Here is a 27882-nt window from a genome sequence, read left to right as displayed (position 1 = left end):
GATACGAAGTCCTAATTTGTAGATATTAAGTCCATATTAGGAGATACGAAGTCCTAATTTGTAGATATGAAGTCCCTATTAGGAGATACGAAGTCCTAATTTGTAGATATTAAGTCCCTCTTAGGAGATACGAAGTCCTAATTTGTAGATATTAAGTCCATATTAGGAGATACGAAGTCCTAATTTGTAGATATGAAGTCCCTATTAGGAGATACAAAGTGTTAATTTGCAGCTATTAAGTCCCTCTTAGGAGATACGAAGTCCTAATTTGTAGATATTAAGTCCCTATTAGGAGATACGAAGTCCTAATTTGTAGATATTAAGTCATAAGTAGTATCTTAATTAGAAGATAATATTCTTTCTATGTGACCCTAATACGCTTCCATAGAAAGGCAACTCCAGATCACATGTGATAAATTATCCACCTAATCAGAGCCTCTTTGCCCATAGTGTATCACTTTCCTTGACAAGGGTTTATGACAATGCACAAAATGGCTGAGAGCTTTGAGAAGTTCTGTGGAGAATCTGCTATTTTCGTAAGTATAAATCGGTATAATATCCCGATTTATTCAAATTATGTGAAATCTATTAATATGGACCATGTACCACATATAAGAATTAGAATAAATACCTCAGTCAGTTTATTCGATAAACGACGATGAGTTTTACAACCACGACACAGACCAATGTATGGGTCGGCATTCAGAATCACGGACTTGGATTGGATATGCTTCAGAGTTAGCACTCGGCTCTTTCGTCCTTTTTAACTTTCATTCAGACAACGTATCGCGCTCAGTTATCGAATTTTACAGGTATTGATATATAACCAAGTAGTTCAGCAGGAATTGTTAGTTGTTTGTCGTCGTTTAGTGTTCTCAAGGTGCTGTGCTTTCAAACTTCAGCTGGAAGGAATCCCATGTAATATCTTATTAATGCAAATGTATACCTACGGTTGGAGTGGACAATTAAGAAAGATGAAAAGATGCGAATCTTATCATCGACATAACATTAGATGCATTAAAATAAATGTCCGTGGTTGACAATTGAATTGCTGTGTACTTTGGGCATTGTCTTCGCATTGGTGCAGAGTAATATTCAGTGTGTATGCTAGTGGTGTGGCGATTCATGGGCTGCTGATACAATGAATATACTGTTTTACATTGACGTATATCCCGACACGATACATCCACATCGGTGTTTAACGTTGAATATTACCGTATGGTGATATCTGTCAGGATATACAGTACTTAAAATCAGCACAAATGTCATTCTATTACGTGACTGCAGTGACATCACCCATCCACATACAGATGTCAAAGATGTTCTTGATCTGTGTTTCTTGATCAACTGTATTTTGTTGTATTTGTTTTGTACTTGACTTTTCTTTAAAAAGGCCTAATGTGGCTTGTTTCGAATTAAGGTTTCTTTCATTTAAACGTTGTTTTTTGTCTTCGGGTGTTTTATAGTTCTTGTTGGAATTACAGGTTTTCGTATCGTTTTACGTATCGTATCGCCGCCCTTCGTATATCTGGATTCGTATCATATCGCTACCCGTATATCGGGATTCGTATAATATCGCCACCCGTATATCGGGATTCGTATCATATCGCCACTCGTATTTCGGGATTCGTATCATATCGCCACCCGTATATCGGGGTTCGTACCGTATTATAACTTAAGTACACAATACGTCGTGACTTAAATTTTAGTATCGTGATGCATCGTACCGCAGATCGCCAATACGAGCACAAATGAATGTACCCACGAGTCGCTTGATATTAGAGTTTGGGCAGGTAACTATATTATATCAGGTAGCTCACCTGTTGAGATTTGTCAGAAGCAAACGTAATATGGTTAACAAACAGTAAGTCTCTGTGATATCAGCACAGACTGATCGAGGCACAGTTTGTAATGGACATTGCTCCTGTGTTAAATTCTGCGTTTTCCCGTCATTTCAGAATGAGAGTCTACTAACAGACAACTGGTGGCCAGAATTCACGCCATGTTTCCAGAACACTCTTCTTGTCTGGGTACCATGTGGGTGGCTGTGGCTGACTTTGCCCTTCTATCTCGGCTACTTGTGCAAGGTCAAGGACGCCACAGCTATCCGTGTTAATATGCTCAACACATCAAAAATGGTAGGTCATAGTGAGTTAGTGAGTGAGTGAATTGGCTATTTCTGACGATTAGAGTTGAAACTGTTGACTGGTTTGATAGCATTTCCTAGGAATAGGGAGTTGTCGATCTGTGCGCTAAATACATATTATTCATTCACAACACACATTATTTCATTCAAAATCTATGTTTTTGTATGCATGTTTGCTGGATACAGTGTTGTATAAGATTTTTAAAAAAACTAAAAATACTACTGTCTACATCCTGAGAACTAGCAAACCTCGGAAAATAATCAGAGAGAATGTGGGATTCGAACCCAAGAAAGATTTCGAGTACTAGCAACAATAGCAGCAAAATACGCCATCTTGGACGAGAGGTCATCAGTCACCAGTAGATTTAGGCTCATATTTCTGCTTGATTAGTGCAATTCCAGCAGGTCTCGTGATCTTCGTATGATGTTGTTGTTTAATCAAAATCTTTGTCAATAATAGATGATCGTGTAACTTTAGTTTTTCAGCATCTTTCTGAGTTTCATCTGCATCATGGACGCCATGAAGGTCGTGACTGACGGAGAGAAGGATGTCGTCACGGCGTTTTACGTCGCCAAGGGCTTGCAAGCTGGTACCTTTGTACGTCAACATTACGATAACTGTCACATTTCATCCATTTTGTGACCAGATGTCTTTTCTTTCAAGCATTAAGCATTTTGGGATAACTGCAGGGAGAGTACTATTTTACGCCGCTGTTGCTAGGGAGGACAGATATAGCCCTGTCACTATGTGCAAATGGTGGGAAAGGAACCTTGGTCTTCCTGATGAGAAGTTACCCCTTAAGTCATTTGACTACCCGACTGCATGGATAATTTAAAAAAGTGAACAATACAAAACATATAACAATAATGCTAACATCTCTTATTTATACTTTTATGGTTTTTTTACTTTTTTTTAAGTAACCGCCCCAACTCTGACACACAATGAGTTGGTAAACTGTGAAATTATTTATCAGAATTTCAAAAATATTGCCTGACATATCAAAGCATAATTTACATCGACAAACTCTTTACGAAATCAGATGAGCAATCGATAAAAACTTGATGACTTTAACGAAAATGAGTGTTTTACTTTGTAATGCACACTGCCAGTCTAGTGAAGAAGAAGAAGAGGGAGGGGGTGTCCCGTTTTAAAATAGAAGACCAAAACATGAACACTTACTTTTTACTTTTATGATAGAATATCATTTTGTCGAAACTATCGTATATGATTCTGTTCAGACATGAATACTGTCTTCCACGACACACTGACGCCCCATCAAGCCCCAACCGACTTGTCAGGCATCGAGTCAGTGTTATTGTCAGTTGGGACAGTTGGTACGCCAGTGACTTCTTACACTCACATCCTTGATCATTTCTTCAGCTGTTGGCGGCCATTTTGGTTGAGCTGGAACGAAGGTGTGGCTTCATTACATCCGGAGTTCAGTTCATCTTTTGGTTGATGACTTCACTCGCAGGAGTGGTGCCATTCTACAGTAGGATAATACAACAGGTAGGGATATATATGTCAGTCTACAGTAGGATAATACAACAGGTAGGGATATATATGTCAGTCTACAGTAGGATATTACAACAGGTAGGGATATATGTCAGTCTAGAGTAGAATATTATAACAGGTAGGGATATATATGTCAGTTTACAGTAGAATATTATAACAGGTAGGGATATATATGTCAGTTTACAGTAGAATATTATAACAGGTAGGGATATATATGTCAGTTTACAGTAGAATATTACAACAGGTAGGGATATATGTCAGTCTACGGTAATACAGGTAAGACTGTCTAATGAAAATACAAAGCTGCTAATTATGTCACGAATGGCATTACGCTTGAGGATATATATGTATGATGTACATGCAGCATTTTGTGAGTGCTGTGTAATGTGCTGAGTTTCCATTATTGTGACATTTCAGGAGTACAGCGATCATCTGTTCCGGTTCATCCTGTTCTACGTGTTCTATGGGCTAGTTCTAGGGGCACTGCTCCTTAACTGTTTCGCTGACAATCCTAAACGACATGAGAGTTACAATAAAAAGAAGGTTAGCTGGGTACCCCCACACGAAATTAAATTAGGATGGATTTAGGTGAAAGTATGTTCAATGCTGCCATTTGTTGAGGGTAAGCTCGAGGATTCCTTTTTGGGATGTGTCATGGACAACCATGTTGATCACACGGGATTTATTTCGCCTTAATAGTACACTAAATGCAAGGGAGGGTAGATTCTACAGTCTGGGAAATATGAGCTACGCGTCTTCACGCTTTTTTTGTACATGACAGGTGGCGTCTCCTGAGACGCGGGCGTCCTTCCTGAGCAGACTGAGTTTCACCTGGATCAACTCGTGAGTAGCCGCATCACTCGTCTTCATGTATACGGCACAGCGAAAGAAAGACAAGTTTCGAAAAACCGACATCTCATAATAGTAGGAGTTCAAAAGCAGAGTTGCGTGTTATTGTTTCGCTGTTTACTATATAATAACACGTCAGTGTGAGCATGCTCATTCAGATCCATTATCTTTCTGGAAACACAGTCACGTTTGCTAGAGCTTTGCACACCTTTCATGCACCCTTACATACTCTAATAAAGTAGACAATTATGTCAATGGAGCTTGAAGAACAATTGTTTATATTGAACGTCATCGTTTTATTTCGTCATCATTATCAACAAATAAGATGAAAATGTCACACATTTTTTTGTCTGTAAGCCAGCATGGTGCAAGAGGAACACCTGGAACAGAAGCCTATATGTCCCATGGTCCTTCCTAAGAACTGGTGCCTTCTCCTTTACAGATTACTTTCCCCTCTGTTTAAGACTGGCTCTTCTCTTTCAGACTTGCTGTGTTCTCAGTTACAGACCATTGCCTTCTCTATTACAGACTGGAGCCTTCTCTGTTAGAGACTGGGACCTTCTCTGTTAGAGACTGGGACCTTCTCTGTTAGAGACTGGGACCTTCTCTGTTAGAGACTAGAGCCTTCTCTGTTAGAGACTGGGACCTTCTCTGTTAGAGACTGCAGCCTTCTCTGTCAGAGACTGGGACCTTCTCTGTCAGAGACTAGAGCCTTCTCTGTTAGAGACTAGAGCCTTCTCTGTTAGAGACTGGGACCTTCTCTGTTAGAGACTGGGACCTTCTCTATTACAGACTGGAGCCTTCTCTGTTAGAGACTGGGACCTTCTCTGTTAGAGACTGGGACCTTCTCTGTTAGAGACTGGGACCTTCTCTGTTAGAGACTGGGACCTTCTCTATTACAGACTGGGACCTTCTCTGTTAGAGACTGGGACATTCTCTGTTAGAGACCTGAGTCTTCTCTGTTACAGACTACTGTCTCTCCTATTACAGACTAGATCTCTGTTACAGACCTGAGTCTTCTCTGTTGCAGACTGGAGCCTTCTCAGTTACAGACTGGAACCTTCTCTGTTACAGTTTGGAGCCTACTTTCCTTCAAACTGCTGTCTTTTCTGCATTCAGGTTGCTGTTCAAAGGGTATCGCAAGTCTCTGGAGGTGGAGGATCTGTTTGAGCTCCACCCGAGGGACAAGAGTGAAAAGGTTCTGCCCCACTTCTGGAAGGCATGGATGAAGGAAGTAAGGAATACACAAAGAAAAAATCTGGAAAGGTAAAACCCTCTGATCTCCCCTGTCTGACATTCATCATTCTCACATGACACCAAATAGGAAACATTACCCAAAATGCATCTTTTACGAGACATGTGTAATTTCTACACTGACACACTTCCCATTGATCCATCCTTAAAGTCACACAAAGCTAACTTTAAAATAGCGATTTGTGGAGGCTTGAGCGAGCAGGTCATGAAATCAGTTGAACTAAACCATTGTCCCCCATAAAATGCTGAAAGGGATATATCCCGACGATGCTTTGGATGTCATAACAAAAATATATCATCGGAGCAATTTTCATTGCGTCTCTCCGCACGATTTAAATATGTCTTGAAGCACTGTCAGATAAAATATCATGTATCCAGTGAGTGAAAATTGAATAGGTTCCAAGTATTGAGGCAGTGTTCATCGAGGACCACGTTCCGACAGTAAACCCAGTCCGCCATATCATTTCTCAGTTACAGTGAGTGAGAGTATGGTTAGGCCATATTTAGCAATATTCGAGAAATGTCACGGCGCTGGACACCAGGAATGGGCTTCACACATAGTACTCATGCGGGGAATCGAACCCGGGTTTTCGATGTGACAAGCGAACGCTTTAAGCACAAGACTAACCCACCGCCCCTTCTCAATTACAGATCAGAGAAAAGCACGTCAGCTGTAAATGCCAGCATGGTGCAGTACGTCCCCACGGAGAACGGTGGCGTCTACTTCAAGAACAGTGATATGAATACACCTGTCCAGGAACAGCCGTCTTTTTTCAAAGTTTTGCTGAAGACGTATGGACCAACCCTCGCTCTTTCCCATGTGTTAAAACTAGTATATGATTTGCTGTCATTTGTCAACCCCATGCTTACAAAGTAAGTAGGCCAGATGTTATATATTTTTTCGCTGCTGTTACATATTTTGATATCTGAAGTCCAAGTTAGATACTGCACATTGTCCTTGTGGAATGTGTGTATTTGCTCCAGGAGAGGCTGTAAGTTCTGTTTCCAGAGCTATAGTTGTTGAATTTACATTTCTTCAACGTCAGCCCCATGTTTGCGTTGTTTGGTCCCCTGTTCCCATCAGACCTCCTCCAAGAATAAGTGAAAACCCATTGTGATGCTAATTTAAGAAATGCCAACGAACGTGAGAAGAGTCTGGGAGTGAGGTCCGAAATCTATAGTTTTACTTCTCCAATAAAACACAAGAGTCATGACCGGGGCAAGTGGATCAGGCGACCATGGATTCTCGAGTGCCATGGAAACAACTCGACATACAATAGAAGACTGGCATAGTATTATGTCCCTTGTGTTTCAGTGCACTGATTGCCTTCATCGACAACCGAGCCAACGAACAGGAGTGGAAGGGCTACGTGTACGCCTGCTCCTTCTTCCTCGTTGCCCTTTCCCAGTCGTGCTTCTACCACCAGCACTTCCACATCAGCCTGAACCTTGGAATGAGGATCAAGTCTGCCGTCATATCAACTGTCTACAAGAAGGTCAGTATATCAGGTCAGCTGTCTACAAGAAGGTCAGTATGTCATGTCAGCTATCCACTGGGTCAGTATGCCATATCAACTGTCTACAAGAAGTTCAAAATGTCATATCAGATGGCCACAAGGTCAGGATCTCATGCCAGCTGCCTACAAGAAGGTCAGTACCGTCATATCAGCTGTGTGAAAGAAGGTCAACATGTCATATCAGATGGCCACAAGGTCAGGAAGTCATGTCAACTGTCTTCAAGAAGGTCAGTGTGTCGTGTCATCTGTCTACAAGTAGGTCAGTGTGCCATGTCAACTGTCTACAAGTAGGTCAGTGTGTCATGTCAGCTGTCTACAAGAAGGTGAGTGTGTCATGTCAACTGTCTACAAGTAGGTCAGTGTGTCATGTCAACTGTCTACAAGTAGGTCAGTGTGTCATGTCAACTCTCTACAAGAAGGTGAGATCAGTTTTCATGTGGATGAAGCCTTTGGAATTCATCAGCGTTTGGCCATTGGATGAAATAGGTTATTTTCTCTTCGTGCTTCCCCTACTGTCCGGCAACTAGGACAAATGCAAAATACTGCATCCGTGGTCTCTCTCAGAGCCACTATCGACCAGCTGTATGAGGCAATCGGTGAGGTAGGTGACGTGTGTCTAGACGGTGACCAACCTTCACAGTCACTGAATGCAGGTGATTTGTCATGTCATAATGTTTTTATATGATCGTGTTGTCATTGTCACCTCCATGACTATGTGTGCTCATGTCAATTTACACCAATGTCTTATTTAGATAGATAGATAGATAGATAGATAGATAGATAGATAGATAGATAGATAGATTGTTTAAAGGAACAAACGTTCTTAGTAGCAGGTCATCATATCATGTGACTAGTTGCATGTGATGTTCCTTCATCGTTAACAGGCTCTGACTATGAGCAGCGATGCGCGGAAGGAGTCCACAGTAGGAGAGATCGTCAACCTTATGTCTGTGGACTGTCAGCGTCTCCAGGACGTCACCGGCTTCTTGCACGTCGTCTGGTCATCACCGCTCATAATCGCCATTGCTCTGTACATGTTATGGGGTATTCTAGGGATCTCGGTGGTTGCAGGACTTGGGGTGATGTTACTTCTGTTCCCCATCAATGGCATTTTGTCCAGCAAGTTGCGTAATTTCCAGCTGCAGCAAATGAAGCTGAAGGATGCCAGGATCAAACAGATGAGTGAAGTCCTCAATGGCATCAAGGTCGGTGATGTATTATTGGAACATTGGGTCTATTCCATTGACAGTTTAGAATGAAAGCTTTCTGTGTGAAGTAACGATGTGGACTTCTTGATGAGTTCACATTTTAGTAGACCTGTATTTGTAAAACCTTAAGCATGTGTTTGTAAAGCGTATACATGTGTTTGTAAACCGTATCCATATATTTGTTACATGATGTGAAAACATACTGTTGACAGGTGATAGCAATCTTATCAGAACAGCAGTATGTCACAGTAACCCTGGTGTATTTCGTCATGGCAAAAAGTCTGACATTAATCCCGATGTCCTCCCCTGCGATATTTCAGAAATATTGCTTAAGGCTCTACTCACTCTTACACTGCGTTCCTTCCAGGGACTCTGTATTTAGTTTACGAACAATATGATGGGAAATGCGCTTGCAGTGCGGATATTAAAGGTCAAGGGCATACGTAAAGTTAAAGGAGGATTGTAGCATAGACAGAGTTTACCTGAAGGTGATATATCCTCCTCGGGGTTGATATTTTGGATTCCCAGTCCCGAATTTGGAAATACCTGCATGGGTGGTCAATATCAAGGTGATTCTAATAGTTCAATCGCTTTTCCTGAAGATTCCACTTTGTTCTGTAGATGGGTTCTTTAGATGGATGTGTGTTAGAAGCTGGATGTTTGGTGTCAAGCTGTAGTGTGCGAGTGTTTCCCGTACCTAATAGCAATGCTATAGGACAGAGTTAAATGAGATTTTAAGGAGGTCCCAGTGTAAGTGAGTTACGTCTTGCGCCGCTTTTAGCAATGTTCCAGCAATATCAAGGAAGGGGGACACCCGAAAAGGGCTTCAGACATTGTGCCCATATGGGCAATCCAACCCGGGTCTTCAGTGACCTGCATAGGCCTTTACCACTAGGGTACGCTACCACGCTTGGCTGTCCCTGAAATCAGGAACTATTGGCTGCATTATTGCAGATACTTGTGCAATTTCATGAGTATACACCACTGCTGTAGTGGCGTGATAAGTGGCGTATATCATCCCTAGTTAAGACAACCGTTATTGTCGAGTCCTGTTCGCCAGGTGCTGAAGCTGTATGCCTGGGAGCTGTCCTTCCAGGAGAAGGTGCTGGCCATCCGGCGACAAGAGTTGGCCGTGCTGAAGAAAATAGCTTACTACAACGCTGTCATGTCTTTCTTCTGGCGATCTGCCCCATACCTGGCAAGTAGCCAAGCTGCACCACCAATCAAGCATGTGCATGTGAAACATATTCCGGAGAAGCCAATCAATATATTGAACTAACGCATGCATATTGTTTTCAGTCTCTCTCGCTCAAGATTTTATTTTATATATCGAATTATGACCATCTGCTTGCTTTTTTTTTTTAAAAAAAAAAAAAAAAAAGAAGCTTGTCCCAGTCCATCAAACGTTCATATCCTTTTGACCTCCAGCTGTGAATAACATTCCTTTCTGTTTGGTAAAAGTATCCTCCATGAAATGTTGCTGTTGCAGGTAACCTTGGCAACATTTGCTGCCTACATCTTGTCCTCCACTGACAACGTGCTGGATGCACAGAAAGCCTTTGTGTCGCTATCTCTGTTCAACCTTCTCCGTATGCCTATGATTACACTGCCTATGATAGTCCCGTTCTTGATACAGGTAGAGCAGCCATTTCCATTGCTTGGTGCCTTCCACGTGGCGCCACACGGCCCCTTTTCGTCATCACCTGTTGTCATCAGTATCAGCTTGTGATTCACAATGTACATTCCCATAGTGGGTCATAATCGTACAGAGGTAGCCAAGTGGTTAAAGCGTTCGCTCGTCTCGCCGAAGAGGTTCAGTGTGTTAAGGCCATTTCTGGTGTCATTGCTTGAATATTCCTAAAAGCTTTGTAAAGCCATACTCACTCACTCACTCACTAGAATCCCTCAGTTCCCTTGGCTACAGGAATTGTTCTGTCCTTACTACAGATGCACAGGTGACATGACATTGTTATGCATAGTAACTTTACTATCAAACGTAAAAAGTAAACCATAAAATATAGCAATAAAATGAATGAATTTCAAGTCATTCGCAAGTGATTAACTACAAACACAAAACGGCATTCTGAATTAAATAATGGATGGCGCTTTAGATGTATTTCAAACTCGCTATGAGAGTGTTGAACTACATAAAATTGTATGAAAGACATTATCCTTAGAAGAACGCGTCAATGAACAACCTGTTTTCACACTCGGTGAATTGAGTCAGATGTTACGTTTCTGTATTTCTGGAACATCGCGGTGTGTTAGTAATGAACAGCAGTTGGCCGTAGTAAGTCACATGTAAATACACAAAACGAGGATTGCCAAATGTCTGGAAGTCATCTGAGTGAAGGGGTATAGCTCCAATCTTAGCAGTCTTCCAGGAATTTCTCTGTTGTTGAACAATTCCAACCGCGTGTCATTCTGAATAACTTGTGTCATCTTCAGAATACGTTTTGACTCAGACACAATGGATAATGCGTAGACGTGTTAGCACATATATAAACAGCGAGTGGGATGGTTACCGTGTCAAATGTGTTTTGTATTGGAAAGCATGCGCCCAAATGCCAATAGACTATACTACCTCATGCGTCAAAAGCCAAGTGTCACGGTCCTGTAGAATGGATGTGTGACAGGTCAGAGTTATGTACCATAATGACACACTGGACCAGAAGTACTCCCGAAACACTAGTGACGCTCGCACACACACGCTCGCACACACACGCTCGCACACACGCATGCACTCACACACGCACACTTACGCGCACACAACCGAGTCATTTTCCAGGAAGATCTGTGTTAGAACTGTCAGTCTTGGTTCGTGTCAAGTTGCGATAAATATGTAGATAGGGTTTCCATGGAACTACAAACAAAAAGTACAGAGCAGCCCATTACACATAGTGATTAGATACGGATTTTCCACAGTGTCGCCTTAACGCGGGACAAATAGTCACTGTATTATTAGTAGGGCGGTTCCCTCAAACATGAATTCATACGCGGATTCTAAACGTACTTCATTCACTGAGGCTGCATCTGAACGTCCATGTTATCAGAATGACAATACCTGACATAGAATTTATAAGCCCATGTGTCTTTATATCATATATGACAAATAAGGAATAAAACAAATATATCACGCTAGTCAATATCTATCTATTAGAAGTGGCATTTATGGCAATAGCATAACAACATAACAGCCGTGTGAGGGTGAATATTTGGCAATAGTTATATGCAGTCATCACTATCATAATCTTCATTTTCACCACCATCATTTTCACACTCATCGTTTTGAGAGCAGCGTCATTTCGGGATGTCCTCTCACGCCATGCTCATACGCTCGAGGGGCGATGGGGTAGCCCACAGGCTGGCTAAGATCCGGGTTCGGTTCACCACATAAGCATGTGTGAAGCCCATTTCTGGTGTCCCAAACCGTGATGTTGCTGGAATAGTGCATAAGCGGGATAAAACTAAACCCACTCACTCACTCACTCACTCACTCACTCACTCACTCACATGCCCATGCATTCAGCCAAACCATTCTTGCTTAGTCTGTACCTATACTACATTCCCTCCACAGGGCTGGGTGTCCGTCACTCGTGTGTCCAAGTTTCTCCGGGTCAAGGATCTGGATGAATCCAACGTCCAACAGGATCCACACAGTGGTGGGTTCAGATTAACCAAAACATTGTTGTCAAAGTAAGAAGTCTCTCAGAACGTAGCTCTAAAATGTCCCCAAAGTACAAACTCCCTCAGAAAGTAGCTTTAAACTGTCGCAAAAGTAGAAAATCCTTCGGAAAGTAGCTCTATAATACGGTAAACGTAAAAACACCCTCAGAAAGTAGCTCTATAATACGGTGAACGTAAAACACCCACAGAAAGTAGCTCAACGACGTCGCAACAGTAGAAAGTCCCTATAGAAGGTTGCTCTACAATATCACGACAAGGAATTAAAGAATTTTTTTCCATACAAAGTGTATCTTATTCATTAATAATTCGGATGTCGTCTGTGTTTCAGATGCTGCTATAAAGATTGAGCGTGGGACCTTCACATGGGACCAGGAGCTGCCCAAACCTACATTGAGGAAGTTAGTCAGACTTGACAGCATAAGCAACAAGAAGCTAATTGAATTTAGTGTGTAACCTTACATCCCCATTGCAGTGTAGTAACAAGGAAGAAAAAGAACCTGTCAGTCCATGTAATGTCTTCAATATTTTACCACCATGATGTGATCTCGAGCAGGTGTGCCAACGCTGCAGGCAAAGGGGAATCATTAGTGAGAATCTGATTTCGTTGTCCTCAACTGATCTTGCCACAGTTCACACAGTCTCAACTATAACTTGTTAAGAGCACAAGACATTAGGGCCCATTTATAACCTACTGATGTTTGTTTCCCAAGAATTGACCTGCAGATCCCCGAGGGTAAGTTGGTGGCGGTGGTTGGCCAGGTTGGGGCGGGGAAGTCCTCCCTCATCTCCGCCATGCTGGGTGAGATGGAGAAACTCACTGGCAACGTCACAGTCAAGGTAAACAACTAAACCCTAAAGGACACACACTCTACCAACACTTTCCTTACACACAGCAACATCCCAAGCAACACCCTTTTTTGCACACAGCAACATCCCAAGCAACACTCTCTATACACGCGGCAACGTCCCCAGCAACATCCTCCTTATACACAGCCACAGATACAGCAACATCGTCATCAACACCTTTTTTGCACACAGTAACATCCCCAGCAATACTCTCCTTACACACAGCAACATGCCCAGCAACACCTTTTTTGCACACAGTAACATCCCCAGCAATACTCTCCTTACACGCAGCAACATCCCCAGCAACATTCTCCTTACACACAGCAACATGCCCAGAAACACCTTCCTTACACAAAGCAACGTCCCGAGATACATCCTACTTACACACAGTAACATCCCCAGCAACATTCTCCTTACACACAGCAACATGCCCAGAAACACCTTCCTTACACAAAGCAACGTCCCGAGATACATCCTACTTACACACAGCAACATGCCCAGCAACATTCTCCTTACACACAGCAACATGCCCAGAAACACCTTCCTTACACAGAGCAACGTCCCGAGATACATCCTACTTACACACAGCAACATCCCCAGCAACATTCTCCTTACACACAGCACAATGCCCAGAAACACCTTCCTTACACAGAGCAACGTCCCGAGATACATCCTACTTACACACAGTAACATCCCCAGCAACATTCTCCTTACACACAGCACAATGCCCAGAAACACCTTCCTTACACAGAGCAACGTCCCGAGATACATCCTACTTACACACAGCAACATGCCCAGCAACATTCTCCTTACACACAGCAACATGCCCAGAAACACCTTCCTTACACAGAGCAACGTCCCGAGATACATCCTACTTACACACAGTAACATCCCCAGCAACATTCTCCTTACACACAGCAACATGCCCAGAAACACCTTCCTTACACAGAGCAACGTCCCGAGATACATCCTACTTACAGCAACATCCCCAGCAACATTCTCCTTACACACAGCAACATGCCCAGAAACACCTTCCTTACACAGAGCAACGTCCCGAGATACATCCTACTTACACACAGCAACATCCCCAGCAACATTCTCCTTACACACAGCAACATGCCCAGAAACACCTTCCTTACACAGAGCAACGTCTCGAGATACATCCTACTTACACACAGTAACATCCCCAGCAGCATTCTCCTTACACACAGCAACATGCCCAGCAACACTTTCCTTACACAAAGCAACGTCCCGAGATACATCCTACTTACACACAGCAACATCCCCAGGAACACCTTCCTTACACACAGCAACATCCTCAGCAACATCCTCCTTACAATTACAATAGTAACGATTTTTCAAAGCAATTATTTCGTTTGAAACTTTCAGAGTTCCGTTGCATATGTGCCCCAGGAGGCGTGGATCCAGAATGCCACTCTGAGAGCCAACATTACATTTGGGCAGGATGACAGTGAGAAGAAGTACAGGCGGGTGATTGAAGCCTGTGCTTTGACCTCTGACCTTGAGATATTGCCTGGAAAAGATATGACAGAAATCGGAGAGAAAGTTGGTTGATGTTGAAAGTTTACTTTCCATATTATTATGATAACTATGGTGTGACTGAACAGGTGTCGGAGTAGAGGTGGTATTGCTGATTCTGGTAAAAGGAAGGTTTACAATAATTGGTCGATCGGAGGTATCAAATCACATTAAACACCTATAGAAAAGACATATTTCTGCGAAAGTTAGTGAACCTTTTATATCGAATAAGAACCTTGTAAGTAATGACAATGGCACTTGTGGATTGAAATACTCACGACTGGTTGCCATTATATGTCTGTGTACGGAGTCCCGGTATTATATTTATTATTGATAAAACTAAGTTAAGTTCAACATCATCATAGTGTGTCCTTTGTTCTCATCCAAGCGAATTCACGTTGAAATATTTCCATACCAGGGTATCAACCTCAGTGGGGGACAGAAGCAGCGTGTGTCTCTGGCTCGAGCCGTCTACAGTGACGCTGATATCTACCTCCTGGATGACCCTCTGAGCGCCGTGGACTCCCACGTTGGGAAGCACATCTTCCAGGAGGTGGTCGGTCAGAAAGGCATTCTCAGACACAAGGTGAGACCTCGGCAAAGATGGTCGATCATACTGGCATTCTCAGACACAAGGTGAGACCTTGACAGTGATGGTCGATCACACCGGCATTCTCTGACACAAGGTGAGACCTTGACAGTGATAGTCGATCATACTGGCATTCTCTGACACAAGGTGAGACCTTGACAGTGATAGTCGATCATACTGGCATTCTCAGACACAAGGTGAGACCTCGGCAAAGATGGTCGATCACACTGGCATTCTAAGACACAAGGCATTCTCAGACACAAGGTGAGACCTTGACAGTGATGGTCGATCATACTGGCATTCTCAGACACAAGGTGAGACCTTGACAGTGATGGTCGATCACACCGGCATTCTCGGACCAAAGGTGAGACCTTGACAGTGATAGTCGATCATACTGGCATTCTCAAAAACAAGGTGAGACCTCGGCAAAGATGGTCTATCACACTGGCATTCTCAGACACAAGGTGAGACCTTGACAGTGATGGTCAATCACACTGGCATTCTCAGACACAAGGTGAGACCTGGTCGATCATACTGGCATTCTCAGAAACAAGGTGAGAGACCTTGACAGTGATGGTCGATCATACTGGCATTCTCAGACACAAGGTGAGACCTTGACAGTGATGGTCGATCACACTGGCATTCTCAGACACAAGGTGAGACCTTGACAGTGATAGTCGATCATGTTGGCATTCTCAAAAACAAGGTGAGACCTTGACAGTGATGGTCGATCACACTGGCATTCTCAGACACAAGGTGAGACCTTGACAGTGATGGTCGATCATGTTGGCATTCTAAAAAACAAGGTGAGACCTTGACAGTGATGGTCGATCATGCTGGCATTCTCAGACACAAGGTGAGACCTTGACAGTGATAGTCGATCATGCTGGCATTCTCCAAAACAAGGTGAGACCTTGACAGTGATGGTCGATCACACTGGCATTCTCAGACACAAGGCATTCTCAGACACAAGGTGAGACCTTGGCAGTGATGGTCGATCATGCTGGCATTCTCACACACAAGGTGAGACCTTGGCAGTGATGGTCGACCATGCTGGCATTCTCAGACACAAGGTGAGACCTTGACAGTGATGGTCGATCATACTGGCATTCTCAGACACAAGGTGAGACCTTGACAGTGATAGTCGATCATGCTGGCATTCTCCAAAACAAGGTGAGACCTTGACAGTGATGGTCGATCACACTGGCATTCTCAGACACAAGGCATTCTCAGACACAAGGTGAGACCTTGGCAGTGATGGTCGATCATGCTGGCATTCTCAGACACAAGGTGAGACCTTGGCAGTGATGGTCGATCATGCTGGCATTCTCAGACACAAGGTGAGACCTTGACAGTGATGGTCGATCATACTGGCATTCTCAGACACAAGGTGAGACCTTGACAGTGATAGTCGATCATGCTGGCATTCTCCAAAACAAGGTGAGACCTTGACAGTGATGGTCGATCACACTTGCATTCTCAGACACAAGGCATTCTCAGACACAAGGTGAGACCTTGGCAGTGATGGTCGACCATGCTGGCATTCTCAGACACAAGGTGAGACCTTGACAGTGATGGTCGATCATACTGGCATTCTCAGACACAAGGTGAGACCTTGACAGTGATAGTCGATCATGCTGGCATTCTCCAAAACAAGGTGAGACCTTGACAGTGATGGTCGATCACACTGGCATTCTCAGACACAAGGCATTCTCAGACACAAGGTGAGACCTTGGCAGTGATGGTCGATCATGCTGGCATTCTCAGACACAAGGTGAGACCTTGACAGTGATGGTCGACCATGCTGGCATTCTCAGACACAAGGTGAGACCTTGACAGTGATGGTCGATCATACTGGCATTCTCAGACACAAGGTGAGACCTTGACAGTGATAGTCGATCATGCTGGCATTCTCCAAAACAAGGTGAGACCTTGACAGTGATGGTCGATCACACTGGCATTCTCAGACACAAGGCATTCTCAGACACAAGGTGAGACCTTAACAGTGATGGTCGATCATGCTGGCATTCTCAGACACAAGGTGAGACCTTGGCAGTGATGGTCGACCATGCTGGCATTCTCAGACACAAGGTGAGACCTTGACAGTGATGGTCGATCATACTGGCATTCTCAGAAACAAGGTGAGACCTTGACAGTGATAGTCGATCATGCTGGCATTCTCCAAAACAAGGTGAGACCTTGACAGTGATGGTCGATCACACTGGCATTCTCAGACACAAGGCATTCTCAGACACAAGGTGAGACCTTGGCAGTGATGGTCGATCATGCTGGCATTCTCAGACACAAGGTGAGACCTTGGCAGTGATGGTCGACCATGCTGGCATTCTCAGACACAAGGTGAGACCTTGACAGTGATGGTCGACCATACTGGCATTCTCAGACACAAGGTGAGACCTTGACAGTGATGGTCGATCACACTGGCATTCTCAGACACAAGGTGAGACCTTGACAGTGATGGTCGATCACACTGGCATTCTCAGACACAAGGTGAGACCTGGTCGATCATACTGGCATTCTCAGACACAAGGTGAGACCTTGACAGTGATGGTCGATCATACTGGCATTCTCAGAAACAAGGTGAGACCTCGGCAGCGACCATGGTATTCTCTGACACAAGGTGAGAGACCTTGGCAGTGATGGTCGACCATGCTGGCATTCTCAGACACAAGGTGAGACCTCGGCAGTGATGGACGATCATACATGCATTCTCAGACACAAGGTGAGACCTTGACAGTGATGGTCGATCATACTGGCATTCTTAGATACAAGGTGAGACCTCGGCAGCGACCATGGTATTCTCTGACACAAGGTGAGGCCTTGACAGTGATGGGCGATCATACTGGCATCCTCGGACACAAGGTGAGACCTTGGCAGTGATGGTCGACCATGCTGGCATTCTCAGACACAAGGTGAGACCTTGACAGTGATGGTCGATCATACTGGCATTGTCAGAAACAAGGTGAGACCTCGGCAGCGACCATGGTATTCTCTGACACAAGGTGAGAGACCTTGGCAGTGATGGTCGACCATGCTGGCATTCTCAGACACAAGGTGAGACCTTGACAGTGATGGTCGACCATACTGGCATTCTCAGACACAAGGTGAGACCTCGGCAGTGATGGACGATCATACATGCATTCTCAGACACAAGGTGAGAGACCTTGACAGTGATGGTCGACCATACTGGCATTCTCAGACACAAGGTGAGACCTTGACAGTGATGGTCGATCATACTGGCATTCTTAGATACAAGGTGAGACCTCGGCAGCGACCATGGTATTCTCTGACACAAGGTGAGACCTTGGTAGTGGTGGTCGATCATACTGGCATTCTCAGAAACAAGGTGAGACCTTGAAAGTGATGGTCAAACAACAGTATCTGAGACCTTCTTGCTGTTCAAAAGTTTGTAGAACCGATATTCTATATAAGAAAATAATAAAGTTTAAATATGAAAATTTTAATAAGTTTCATAACAACTTAATGATAAACAGGAATGGCTAGAATACATGTTTATTTGCTTTGGTCTCCTAAATCCCCAATGATGCTCCTCTAGTATCTGACTGAAACTTATGACTTCACTGGCATCGTTGTTATGTCTTTACGTCTGCTGGTCTTGCAGACTCGCGTGTTAGTGACCCATGGTGTCCACTGGCTACCGATGACGGACATGGTCGTGGTGCTGGTGGACGGCGAGATCACAGAGATGGGGACATATGACGAGCTTCTGAGTCACGATGGAGCCTTCGCCCAGTTCCTGAAGACCTACCTCACACAGGAGGACGACACCGAACAGGAAGATGACCCTGAGAGTCAGTCATACAAAGAGTTTAGCAGAAAATACATGATTAACAACTGCAATTTTACTATTTTTAATAGAATATTTTCAATAGAGTACTGCAGAATATGTTACAGAATGAAAATGTAGTCTCTTGCAGTTTCTCTCGTTCAGCTGACTGTTCAATATTTGTCACTATTGGTTCAGTAAACACCATGTTTCTTTCTTCAAGCAGCTGGTATGACGAAGAGAAACAATTTTTCGTGGTAAAGAATTTCTTCACTGGAATAGAAGTAGGATTTAGGTGTAAACGCTAGCACGGTTGTCAAACAAGGGGTACTCGTCATTGTACACAAGAAGAAAAGTCCCTTTGAAAGTACCTCTAAAAAGTAACGAAAGTAGATTGTCCGTTAGAATGTATATCTAAAATGTAAAAACAGAAAGTCACTTAGAAGGTTACTCCAAAACGTCATGAAAGTAGAATGTCCTCCAGAAAGTATCTCCTAAATGTCACAAAAGTATAATGTTCTCAGAAAGTATATTAAAAACGTCGCAAAAGTAGAAAGTCGTTCAAGAAAGTTTTCCCTAAAATGACGCGAAAGTAGAAAGTAGCTTCAAAATGTCACAAACGCAGAAAGGCCCTCAGAAAGTGGCTCTGTAATATGGCGAGGGTATAAGAGTAGAGAAGGGCATTTGGCTTTTTTTACAGTCGAAGGGGTTGATGTACAATGTGATGACATCACTATCAGTTCTCCCCACAGATATTGGCTATGAAGCCTGATAGAGTAGGGGAGGGTAATCCCAGACTGGGCATGGTGGCAAGATCTTGGTATCTAATTCCCTGGATCTATAACCGGTCTCACTACAAGCTAGGAACAATCAACAGAGCTCAAGGTTACGCTACGGAAACGTCACATCCATTGCAATAAAGAGTCTGGGTATCCATAACAACGGTCCCTCTTTAACCCCCATGTTGTTGCAGTTCAAGAAATGAAGTCAAAGATCCTTCAGAGGCTGGAGTCTATTACGGACGGGTCGACATCAGGCGATGATATCCACAGGTGACACAGTGCTTCTTGAAAACAAAAGCGTCAAAACATTTTTTATGCTTATTATGAAATCTTTGCTGAAAGAGTGTAAAGCGCAGACTTAATATTGACAATGAGATAATTTTCTTTCTCTCAGAGTAACAATTAAAGTGTCTTCTCATGTACTGATGAAAAACGGGTATGTTTATATACCTTGCAGGGAAAACCGGGTATTCATAAACTGCCTTTCAAAGAAAATTTGGTGTTCATAAACTGCCTTTCAAAGAAAACCGGGTATTCATAAATTCATTACACAGTGCCGTTTTAGAATGTGGTCAAATGTAAAGTATTTTATTATATATATATTTTTATTACTCTTTCTTAGTACAAATTCTAGTCCTTTTGGGGTTGAGTCCCGGGATTCGAACTCACACCCTGAGTCAGGCAGCAAATCGCCAGCACACAAAGTCAGCCGTCTCACCCATTCAGTGGCATAGTGGATTAGACAGATCCTGATGGAACTCAACCCAAGAAGTGCTAGATTTTGTGCTTTACTGAGAAAGTGTAATCCCATATATAACATATGTTGTATTCACAAATTGCCTTCTAAACAATACCAGAATTCATGATTTGACTTTCAAACAATATTGGGTATTCATAAGTTGCCTTTCAAAGAAAACCTGGTATTCATGAATTGAATTTCAAAGAAAACTGGGTATTCATAATAACGTTCAAAGGAAACCGGGTGTTCATGAATTAACTTTCAAAGAAAACCGGGTACTCATAACATGCCTTTCAAAGAAAACGAGTAATCATAAAGTGCCTTTAAAATGATTCCGGGTATTCATAAATACATAAGAAATTAATTGTTTCTCTGAAGAAAAGTACCTGCAAAACAAATGATAAAGCAAAGGCAAAGGAGGCCATACTGGGCAGCTATTTTTCATTCTATTAGTCACATTTCGAAGTTGATCCACACAACAACCAGGCCTGCAGTGTTGTAGTCATGATCATACAACCCTTACGGATAGTTACACACCATACGATAGCTGTTGAATCACACTCACATTCACATCACAATATTTTTGGGGGGAATGATGAAGACTCAAAGCACCCAATTCATCCTCTGGAAAAAAATTCCTAGGCATCCTTGCCACAACATATTACCCTGTTGTAGGTAATCCATGCAAAATGTTAAATGCAAGAAAATGTGACAACATTGCTACCTCTCTCTTTACTTTTTAGTAGCAAACGGAAGTTGAACCGGGAGATATCATTTGTGGATGACTCCAGCAAGAAATTAGAGGTCCCAAACAAAGCAGGAGGCAAGCTGATCCAGGAGGAGAAGGCAAAGACAGGCAGGGTTAGTGACAGGGGAGTTTATTGCCGGGGCCTTCTAGGGTGCACATTGCCAGGACTTTCTGGAACATATTGTAAGGGCTTTCTGGAACATATTGTCAGGGATCTGTGGCTGAAGGCATTGTCAGAGCTTTCTGGTGGAACACATTGTCAGGGCTTTCTGGTGGAACACAATGTCAGGGCTTTCTGGTGGAACACATTATCAGGGCTTTCTAGTGGAAAACATTGTCAGGGTTGTCTGGTGGAACACATCTTCAGGGTTTTCTGGTGGAACACATTGTCAGGGTTGTCTGGTGGAACACATGGTCAGGGTTTTCTGGTGGAACATATTGTCAGGGTTTTCTGGTAGAACACATTGTCAGGACTTGTTCTATTTGAAAACATTAAGACTGTGGGAGATGGCTACACACGGTTAGATATATATCACCTTGCTAATAACTGACATATATTTCAGCCAAATATCTGTATGTGCGCTTAAGGCATACTTCAGTCATACATACATGTAGAAATGACACATATTGTAGCCTCATCACTTCAATGACTGGTTCTATACTGTTTCAATACTTGACTGTGAATACTTGACATAACTGTATGCTTGACAATTCACATTCATCGTGACCTTATTTTCTGCTGCAGGTGAAGTTCTCCGTCTTCGGAGACTACGCCAAAGCCATCGGTGGCTTCAGCACGTTCTTCATCTTCTTCACCTTTGCCATGTATCAGGCAGCAACCATGGTCTCCAACATCTGGATCAGTGTGTGGACAGACGACGACCTTCTTAAGAACATGAGCCTGATCAACACTTCGGACTATCAGTATAGAAACACCATGTATCTCGGTGTCTTCGGGGGTTTCGGGTGTGTGCAGGGTACGTTTACTCACACAACAAACACCATGTACTTTGTGTCTACTGAGCAGGGTACGTTTAAACGTTCAGACATTCAGACAGGCAGGAATTGTAAGAGAGTACTTGATATGGGTTGGTTGTGTTCCTAAACTGAGTTTGAGTTTAGACAAATTCACGGAATGTGTCTCTCGAGGTAATCACGTAAAATAAAGAACAAAACCTTCTCCATACCCACAAGATATCTCTTCTAAAAGTAGAGTCGATTCTGCCATCCTTAATATGGCTTGAGCATGAGTCACTATCAACATAGTGGAGACGTCGGGTGTTCAATCCCTGTTGTCCTCATTTCAGCTGTTCTGATTCTATTCTACTCCATTCTGGCCGCTGTAAAAATGGTCAGGGCAGCTGGAAGGATGCACGCCAACATGCTGTCCAGGATTCTCCGATCTCCGATGTCCTTCTACGACACTACCCCTATCGGCCGGATCGTGAACCGCTTCTCTCGGGACGTGGAAACTGTAGACAACAACCTGCCCGCGCTCATCAGGATGTGGATCAACTGTGTGTTCAATGTCATGGGCACCCTCATCGTCATCAGCTACAGCACCCCCATCTTCCTGTCTGTGATCGTTCCTCTTGCCATACTCTACTATCTAGTTCAGGTAAAGCACACACCCCCACCCCCACCCCATGTCTGTCATCGTCCCTCTTGCCATACTCTACTATCCTATCTTGTTCAGGTCCAGTATCCCAGACTTCCTGTCCATGGTCGTTCCCCTTGATAATCCGCTTGGAACGGCTGTGCTCTTTTCCTTGTCACTAATTATAAAAGGTCAGGTGTTGTTGAGTTTGCCATGGGTTGTACCCCTATATCCAGATGATGCACTCATACAATTAATAAACCAGTTCCGCTCGAGTGTCGTGAAGTGCTGCATCATGGACTGCGGCTTAACACAGTGGATGTTGTCTTAGTTTATCTGGAATACCAGGATTGCCATCAATGGATACAAGAACACGACCCTGATGATAATGTTATTATGTTTACGTCATTGCAATAAATCGCACTTGTTTCTTCAGAGGTTCTACATTGCAACATCGCGTCAGCTGAAGCGACTGGAGTCGACCACCAGGTCACCCATCTATTCTCATTTTGGAGAGACAATCACTGGCGCCCCATCTATCCGGGCCTACAAGGTTACAGACAGATTCATCACGGAATCGTCCGAGAGAGTAGACAAGAACTTGACCTTCTTCTCTGCTGGACTGGCTTCTAACAGGTGACTTGATGAACGCATATTTAGTACATTCTTTAGTATGTTGTCCTCGTCTGTCTCGACCTGACTCTTCATCCTGTTTATGTTCCTAATAAGAAACACTCATGATGACGAACTGCTGTTGGACCTACGCCGGCAGGGTTGGACTTAACTGTAGTTATGGAGCAGTGTAACAGTATGTGAGGTGACTTGAACAGATTGTTAAGCGGCCTTCACACGGCAAACTCAAGTTTGACAACACTGAGGTTTCAACACCAATTTCAGATTTGTCAAACAGCTGTCGATGAGTAGGATCGGTCTCTTTTCTCACAACCTTTTCCATCAATCTGTCGGTCTTGTCTAACTCGAGTTTAAGGTGTGAACACGCGAGCTTAACAACTTTCATAATTTTAACAACATGAGTTGTCAAGCTAGTAATTGTGAAGGCCGCTCTTAAAAGCAGACAGGAGAGACAAGCAAGGGGAAGTTGGCAGACCTCGAAAAGTGGGTGGAGAGACCAATAGAGACAAGGAGGGACGAATAATGAACAGTCTGTCCAGCCCATCTGACAGCCAGTGTCAGACCACACAGTTGTACACTCACTACGACCGGTGTTGTTGGAGGTGTTCCAGGAGGTATTCCAACAGCACCTATTCTGCTCATGTCTGTATCATACCTTAACACCAATAGGCGACAGAGTTTAGGCTGCCTCTGCTTCTCGTCATGTAGGATGTAGGTTGGTGTCTTTAATTTCTGAAACGTTTCCCCCACGGTCATTAAAGATTCTCCTCGTATGGTTGTGAGCCTCATGGCAGGAGCTCTACTCTACGGCGTCAGGCAATAAATCTTTGCCAAAATATTCTGTGGATTAAGCTTCTTTATTTTTTCCACACAACTTTTCGGGATCAGATTCTTTCACGAGGTGAAGTGAGAGTTGAGACTATGACGTCGTCACTATGTCCTCTCAACAGGCTGTGGAAATAAGAAGAAAATGAGAAGACATAAACCACCAGTGAAGTGTGATCAAGATGTCTAACTGCCAAGCGCGTGGGACCTCTTGATTAACTTGTGATGAGCTTTTGATAAATGTGAAGCCTGTTATCTATTTATTATCTACTTAATAGCCTAGTATCAAGTAATCAATGTGTAATTAGCAGTCATTGTATAATTAGCAATCATTGTGTTTTAACAATACAAGTTTCAACTCTGTTATGTGGCATGATTAAGTGAAGTGATCCCGAAACCTTATGTGGAAAGATTAAACAAGCTGACACACATATACTGATCATCTACAACTTCTAAATGTCGCTATAAGACATAATATAATATACTGGTGTAAACCTTTGTTAAGAATTGGCCGATTTTCATCTGTTATTGAATTCATGACAATAATTTTGTCTACGATGTGAATTTGTTTTACAATACATCAGTTCATGTGTAAAGAGTACCTTTATGGAATGTTTTGCGAAACTATTTTATCTTTTAACAGTTTTGTTATTACGTTTACATTCATGATTTTATATTAACATTTTCAGGTGGCTTGCTGTGCGTCTGGAGTTGCTTGGCAACTCAATAGTTCTGTTTGCGGCTCTGTTCTCCGTCATTACAACAGATCTGCCAAGTGGAATTGTGGGTCTGTCTGTCTCGTACGCCCTGCAGGTACATATTGCATACAATGTGTTCTTACAACATAGGGTGGCGGTGGGTAGCCTTGCGGGTAAAGCGTTTGCTTGTCACGCCGAAACCCGGGTTCAATTCCCACATGGGTACAGTGTGTGAAGCCCATTCCTGGTGCCTTGGGCCGTGATAATCCTGGAATACTACTGAAAAGGCTTGAAAGAAATCTCGCTCATACAAAATAAGAAGATAAACCCAGTTTCACTAACCACTGTCTTTGGGAGTCAACAAATACACTGACTTATTAGATTCTTCTGCTCTACAGATTACCCAGTCTCTCAGCTGGATGGTACGGATGACCTCTGACATCGAGGCCAACATCGTGTCTGTGGAGAGGATGAAGGAATATTCAGAGATAGCAACAGAGGTGATGCAAATGTGGCTACACAAAATATATTGGCCACACGACTAACAACATAACTCCCGACGTAAAAATGTGTTATGGCTAGAGTTGTCGCCCTCTGCTACGTAGATCTAGTACTTACGGAGAGACACAGCTTTCTGATGCATGTCACAATATCCAAACTGCACAGATATACTGCGCAAACCAATCGTTAGTGTGCCTCTTCCACAATACGTTCGGGACCATTCACAATTTACGTTGTGTGTGCGCCCTGGCGGCGTGCGTGCGTGTGTGTGTGAGATCACGTATTTTGGTCTGTGATTGGAGGTCACCCATTTTTATTTTAAGTTATTTTTGTTTACCTTATGTTTTACTTACCTTTGATATGTTTAATTATGTGTTTATTTATATTGTAGGGAAGGGGGTGTACATTGTCACATTTCTAAATATCTCTCTCTCTCTCTCTCTCTCTCTCTCTCTCTCTCTCCCTCTCTCTCTCGGTATTTACATCACCTACCTGGAGATTTTGCTTTGATGATGTAAGGACATCTACAGCTAAACACTAAACATACCATCATCACGTAATCACGCATTTCAGGCTGACTGGAGCGACCTCTCGCGACAACCCCCAAGGTCATGGCCAGATGAGGGGAAGGTGAAGTTTGATGACTACATGACACGATACAGACCTGGCCTTGACCTTGTGTTGAAGGGCATTTCATGTGACATCAGAGGAGGAGAGAAGGTATTTCATTGGGGAATCTTTTCTACCGCATATGTAATATAAGGTTCTCTATTCAAATACTTAGTCTGGCTGTTATATTATAACAGTAATACACTATGCATTTCACTTCTACTCTCCCTACAGATTGGCATCGTGGGGAGAACCGGTGCTGGGAAGTCGTCTCTCACTGTGGCGCTGTTCCGGCTGATTGAAGCTGCTGGTGGTCGGATCGTTGTTGACGGTAGAGCTATTGATGACATGGGTCTGCATGACCTGAGGTCAAAGCTGACTATACTACCACAGGTGAAATATCCGAGATGTTGCTTCCTTGTTAGAAGACATATCATCCAGTGATGACAACCTCTTTATGTTGAAAATATTCTTATCTGTTTAAAAGTTATCGTGCCTCAGCGAATTGATCACTGAATATATAGGGATGTCACCTCCAGCTGATCATTTCTTTATTCCAGGACCCAGTCATCTTCTCTGGCACCCTGAGGATGAACCTTGACCCCTTCAACAGCCACAGCGATGAGGATATCTGGCATGCGTTGGAACATGCTCACCTGAAGACGTTTGTGTCGGAGCTACCTAGTCAGCTGGAGTATGAGTGTGGAGAGGGTGGGCTGAACCTCAGGTAGTTCACATGTAGGATCTCTCAGATTCAGTAACATATATTGAGCCAAAGTTGGGCTTACTGTCGGGTAGGTGTTACGTCCGCTGTAGTTCTCCAAAAAGTCCAACATGCAGGTGGGTAATGTCCAGAGCTACTGTTGGCCGGTTCCTGTCTGGAACAGACCGTAATGCTGTGATGGACGCAGTGATCAGTTTCGATGATGTAGATGATGCTTGTTACCGTGAGGAATGTTGGTTACAATTTCTGTCACATTCTGTCTACTTAAAGCATTAGTAGATTAAAACACGACGATTTCCAGGGCTGTTGTCCAGCACTGCGGTAATCAGCACGCCGCGGCACATAGTCTGTGAAGAAAGTGGTTGTTTACTTCCAACCGTACTTGTGATGGGTTTTTGTGGTATATGTACATGTTATTGGATCTTTAGATGCCTTTTCCTAGTGAACGTGGCATATTTCAGTGTTGGACAGAGGCAACTGGTTTGTCTAGCGCGGACGCTGCTCAGGAAAACCAAGATCCTGGTCTTGGATGAAGCTACAGCAGCGGTTGACATGGAAACCGATGATCTGATCCAGAATACCATTAAGACAGAGTTCAGAGACTCGACGGTGATCACAATAGCTCATCGACTCAACACTATCATGGCCTACGACAGGTACGTAGTGCATGTGGTCAGCTGTCGTCATTGTAGGTCACAATCTCAACGCCATGATGGACAACGACAGAAACGACACCCATTTTCGTGGGAAGGCCTACAGTTTAGATATTTCTTAATACCACTAAACTTCCTAAATAGCTGGCAACACTTGCAAGTCATATTTTGTGAAGTAACATGTCTGCATTTTTAGGTTTGACATTCTGTTTTTCGTTAACGTTCAAATTTCTGCATAATCATGTGCTGCTGCTGTTTCTAGGATCCTGGTGCTGGACCAAGGTCTCATCAAGGAGTTCGACTCCCCTGCGACCCTCCTGGCAGATAAACACAGCGTCTTCTATGGAATGGCCAAGGATGCCAACCTGGTGTAGATGTCGCCATTGTGGAACAGATGTCATTACCTGTGACGTCAGC

The 27882-nt window shown here is 43.4% G+C and overlaps 1 protein-coding gene across 1 annotated transcript; it reads left to right on the top strand.

Moving 5' to 3' along the window:
* The first annotated feature begins 491 nt into the window (after positions 1-491).
* Positions 492-27882, top strand: LOC137278617 (multidrug resistance-associated protein 1-like). Its single transcript, XM_067811135.1, has 31 exons — positions 492-536; positions 1959-2138; positions 2625-2744; positions 3528-3656; positions 4080-4205; positions 4444-4505; positions 5631-5777; positions 6417-6638; positions 7081-7261; positions 8167-8487; positions 9551-9688; positions 9980-10126; positions 12068-12152; positions 12506-12575; positions 12888-13014; positions 14413-14589; positions 14981-15148; positions 18792-18981; positions 19930-20000; positions 20438-20463; positions 21221-21338; positions 21971-22202; positions 22533-22843; positions 23259-23458; positions 24970-25093; positions 25377-25478; positions 26053-26199; positions 26323-26481; positions 26649-26815; positions 27274-27468; positions 27728-27882. Exons 1-31 carry the CDS (start codon positions 492-494, stop codon positions 27837-27839), a joined length of 4599 nt encoding a protein of 1532 aa, XP_067667236.1. The 3' UTR covers positions 27840-27882.

Source organism: Haliotis asinina, chromosome 1 (genome assembly GCF_037392515.1).
Source record: "Haliotis asinina isolate JCU_RB_2024 chromosome 1, JCU_Hal_asi_v2, whole genome shotgun sequence".
Taxonomy (NCBI): Eukaryota; Metazoa; Mollusca; class Gastropoda; order Lepetellida; family Haliotidae; genus Haliotis; species Haliotis asinina.
This window is presented reverse-complemented; position numbering and strand designations above follow the sequence as displayed.

What these genes read in the sequence shown, in the direction of transcription:
- LOC137278617 (XM_067811135.1), top strand. Translation starts at nt 492, where the DNA reads ATGGCTGAGAGCTTTGAGAAGTTCTGTGGAGAATCTGCTATTTTC. An exon ending in CTGTCTCGTACGCCCTGCAG is followed by an intron (nt 25,094 to 25,376) that starts GTACATATTGCA and finishes TCTGCTCTACAG; the next exon opens with ATTACCCAGTCTCTCAGCTG. An exon ending in ATTCAGAGATAGCAACAGAG is followed by an intron (nt 25,479 to 26,052) that starts GTGATGCAAATG and finishes CACGCATTTCAG; the next exon opens with GCTGACTGGAGCGACCTCTC.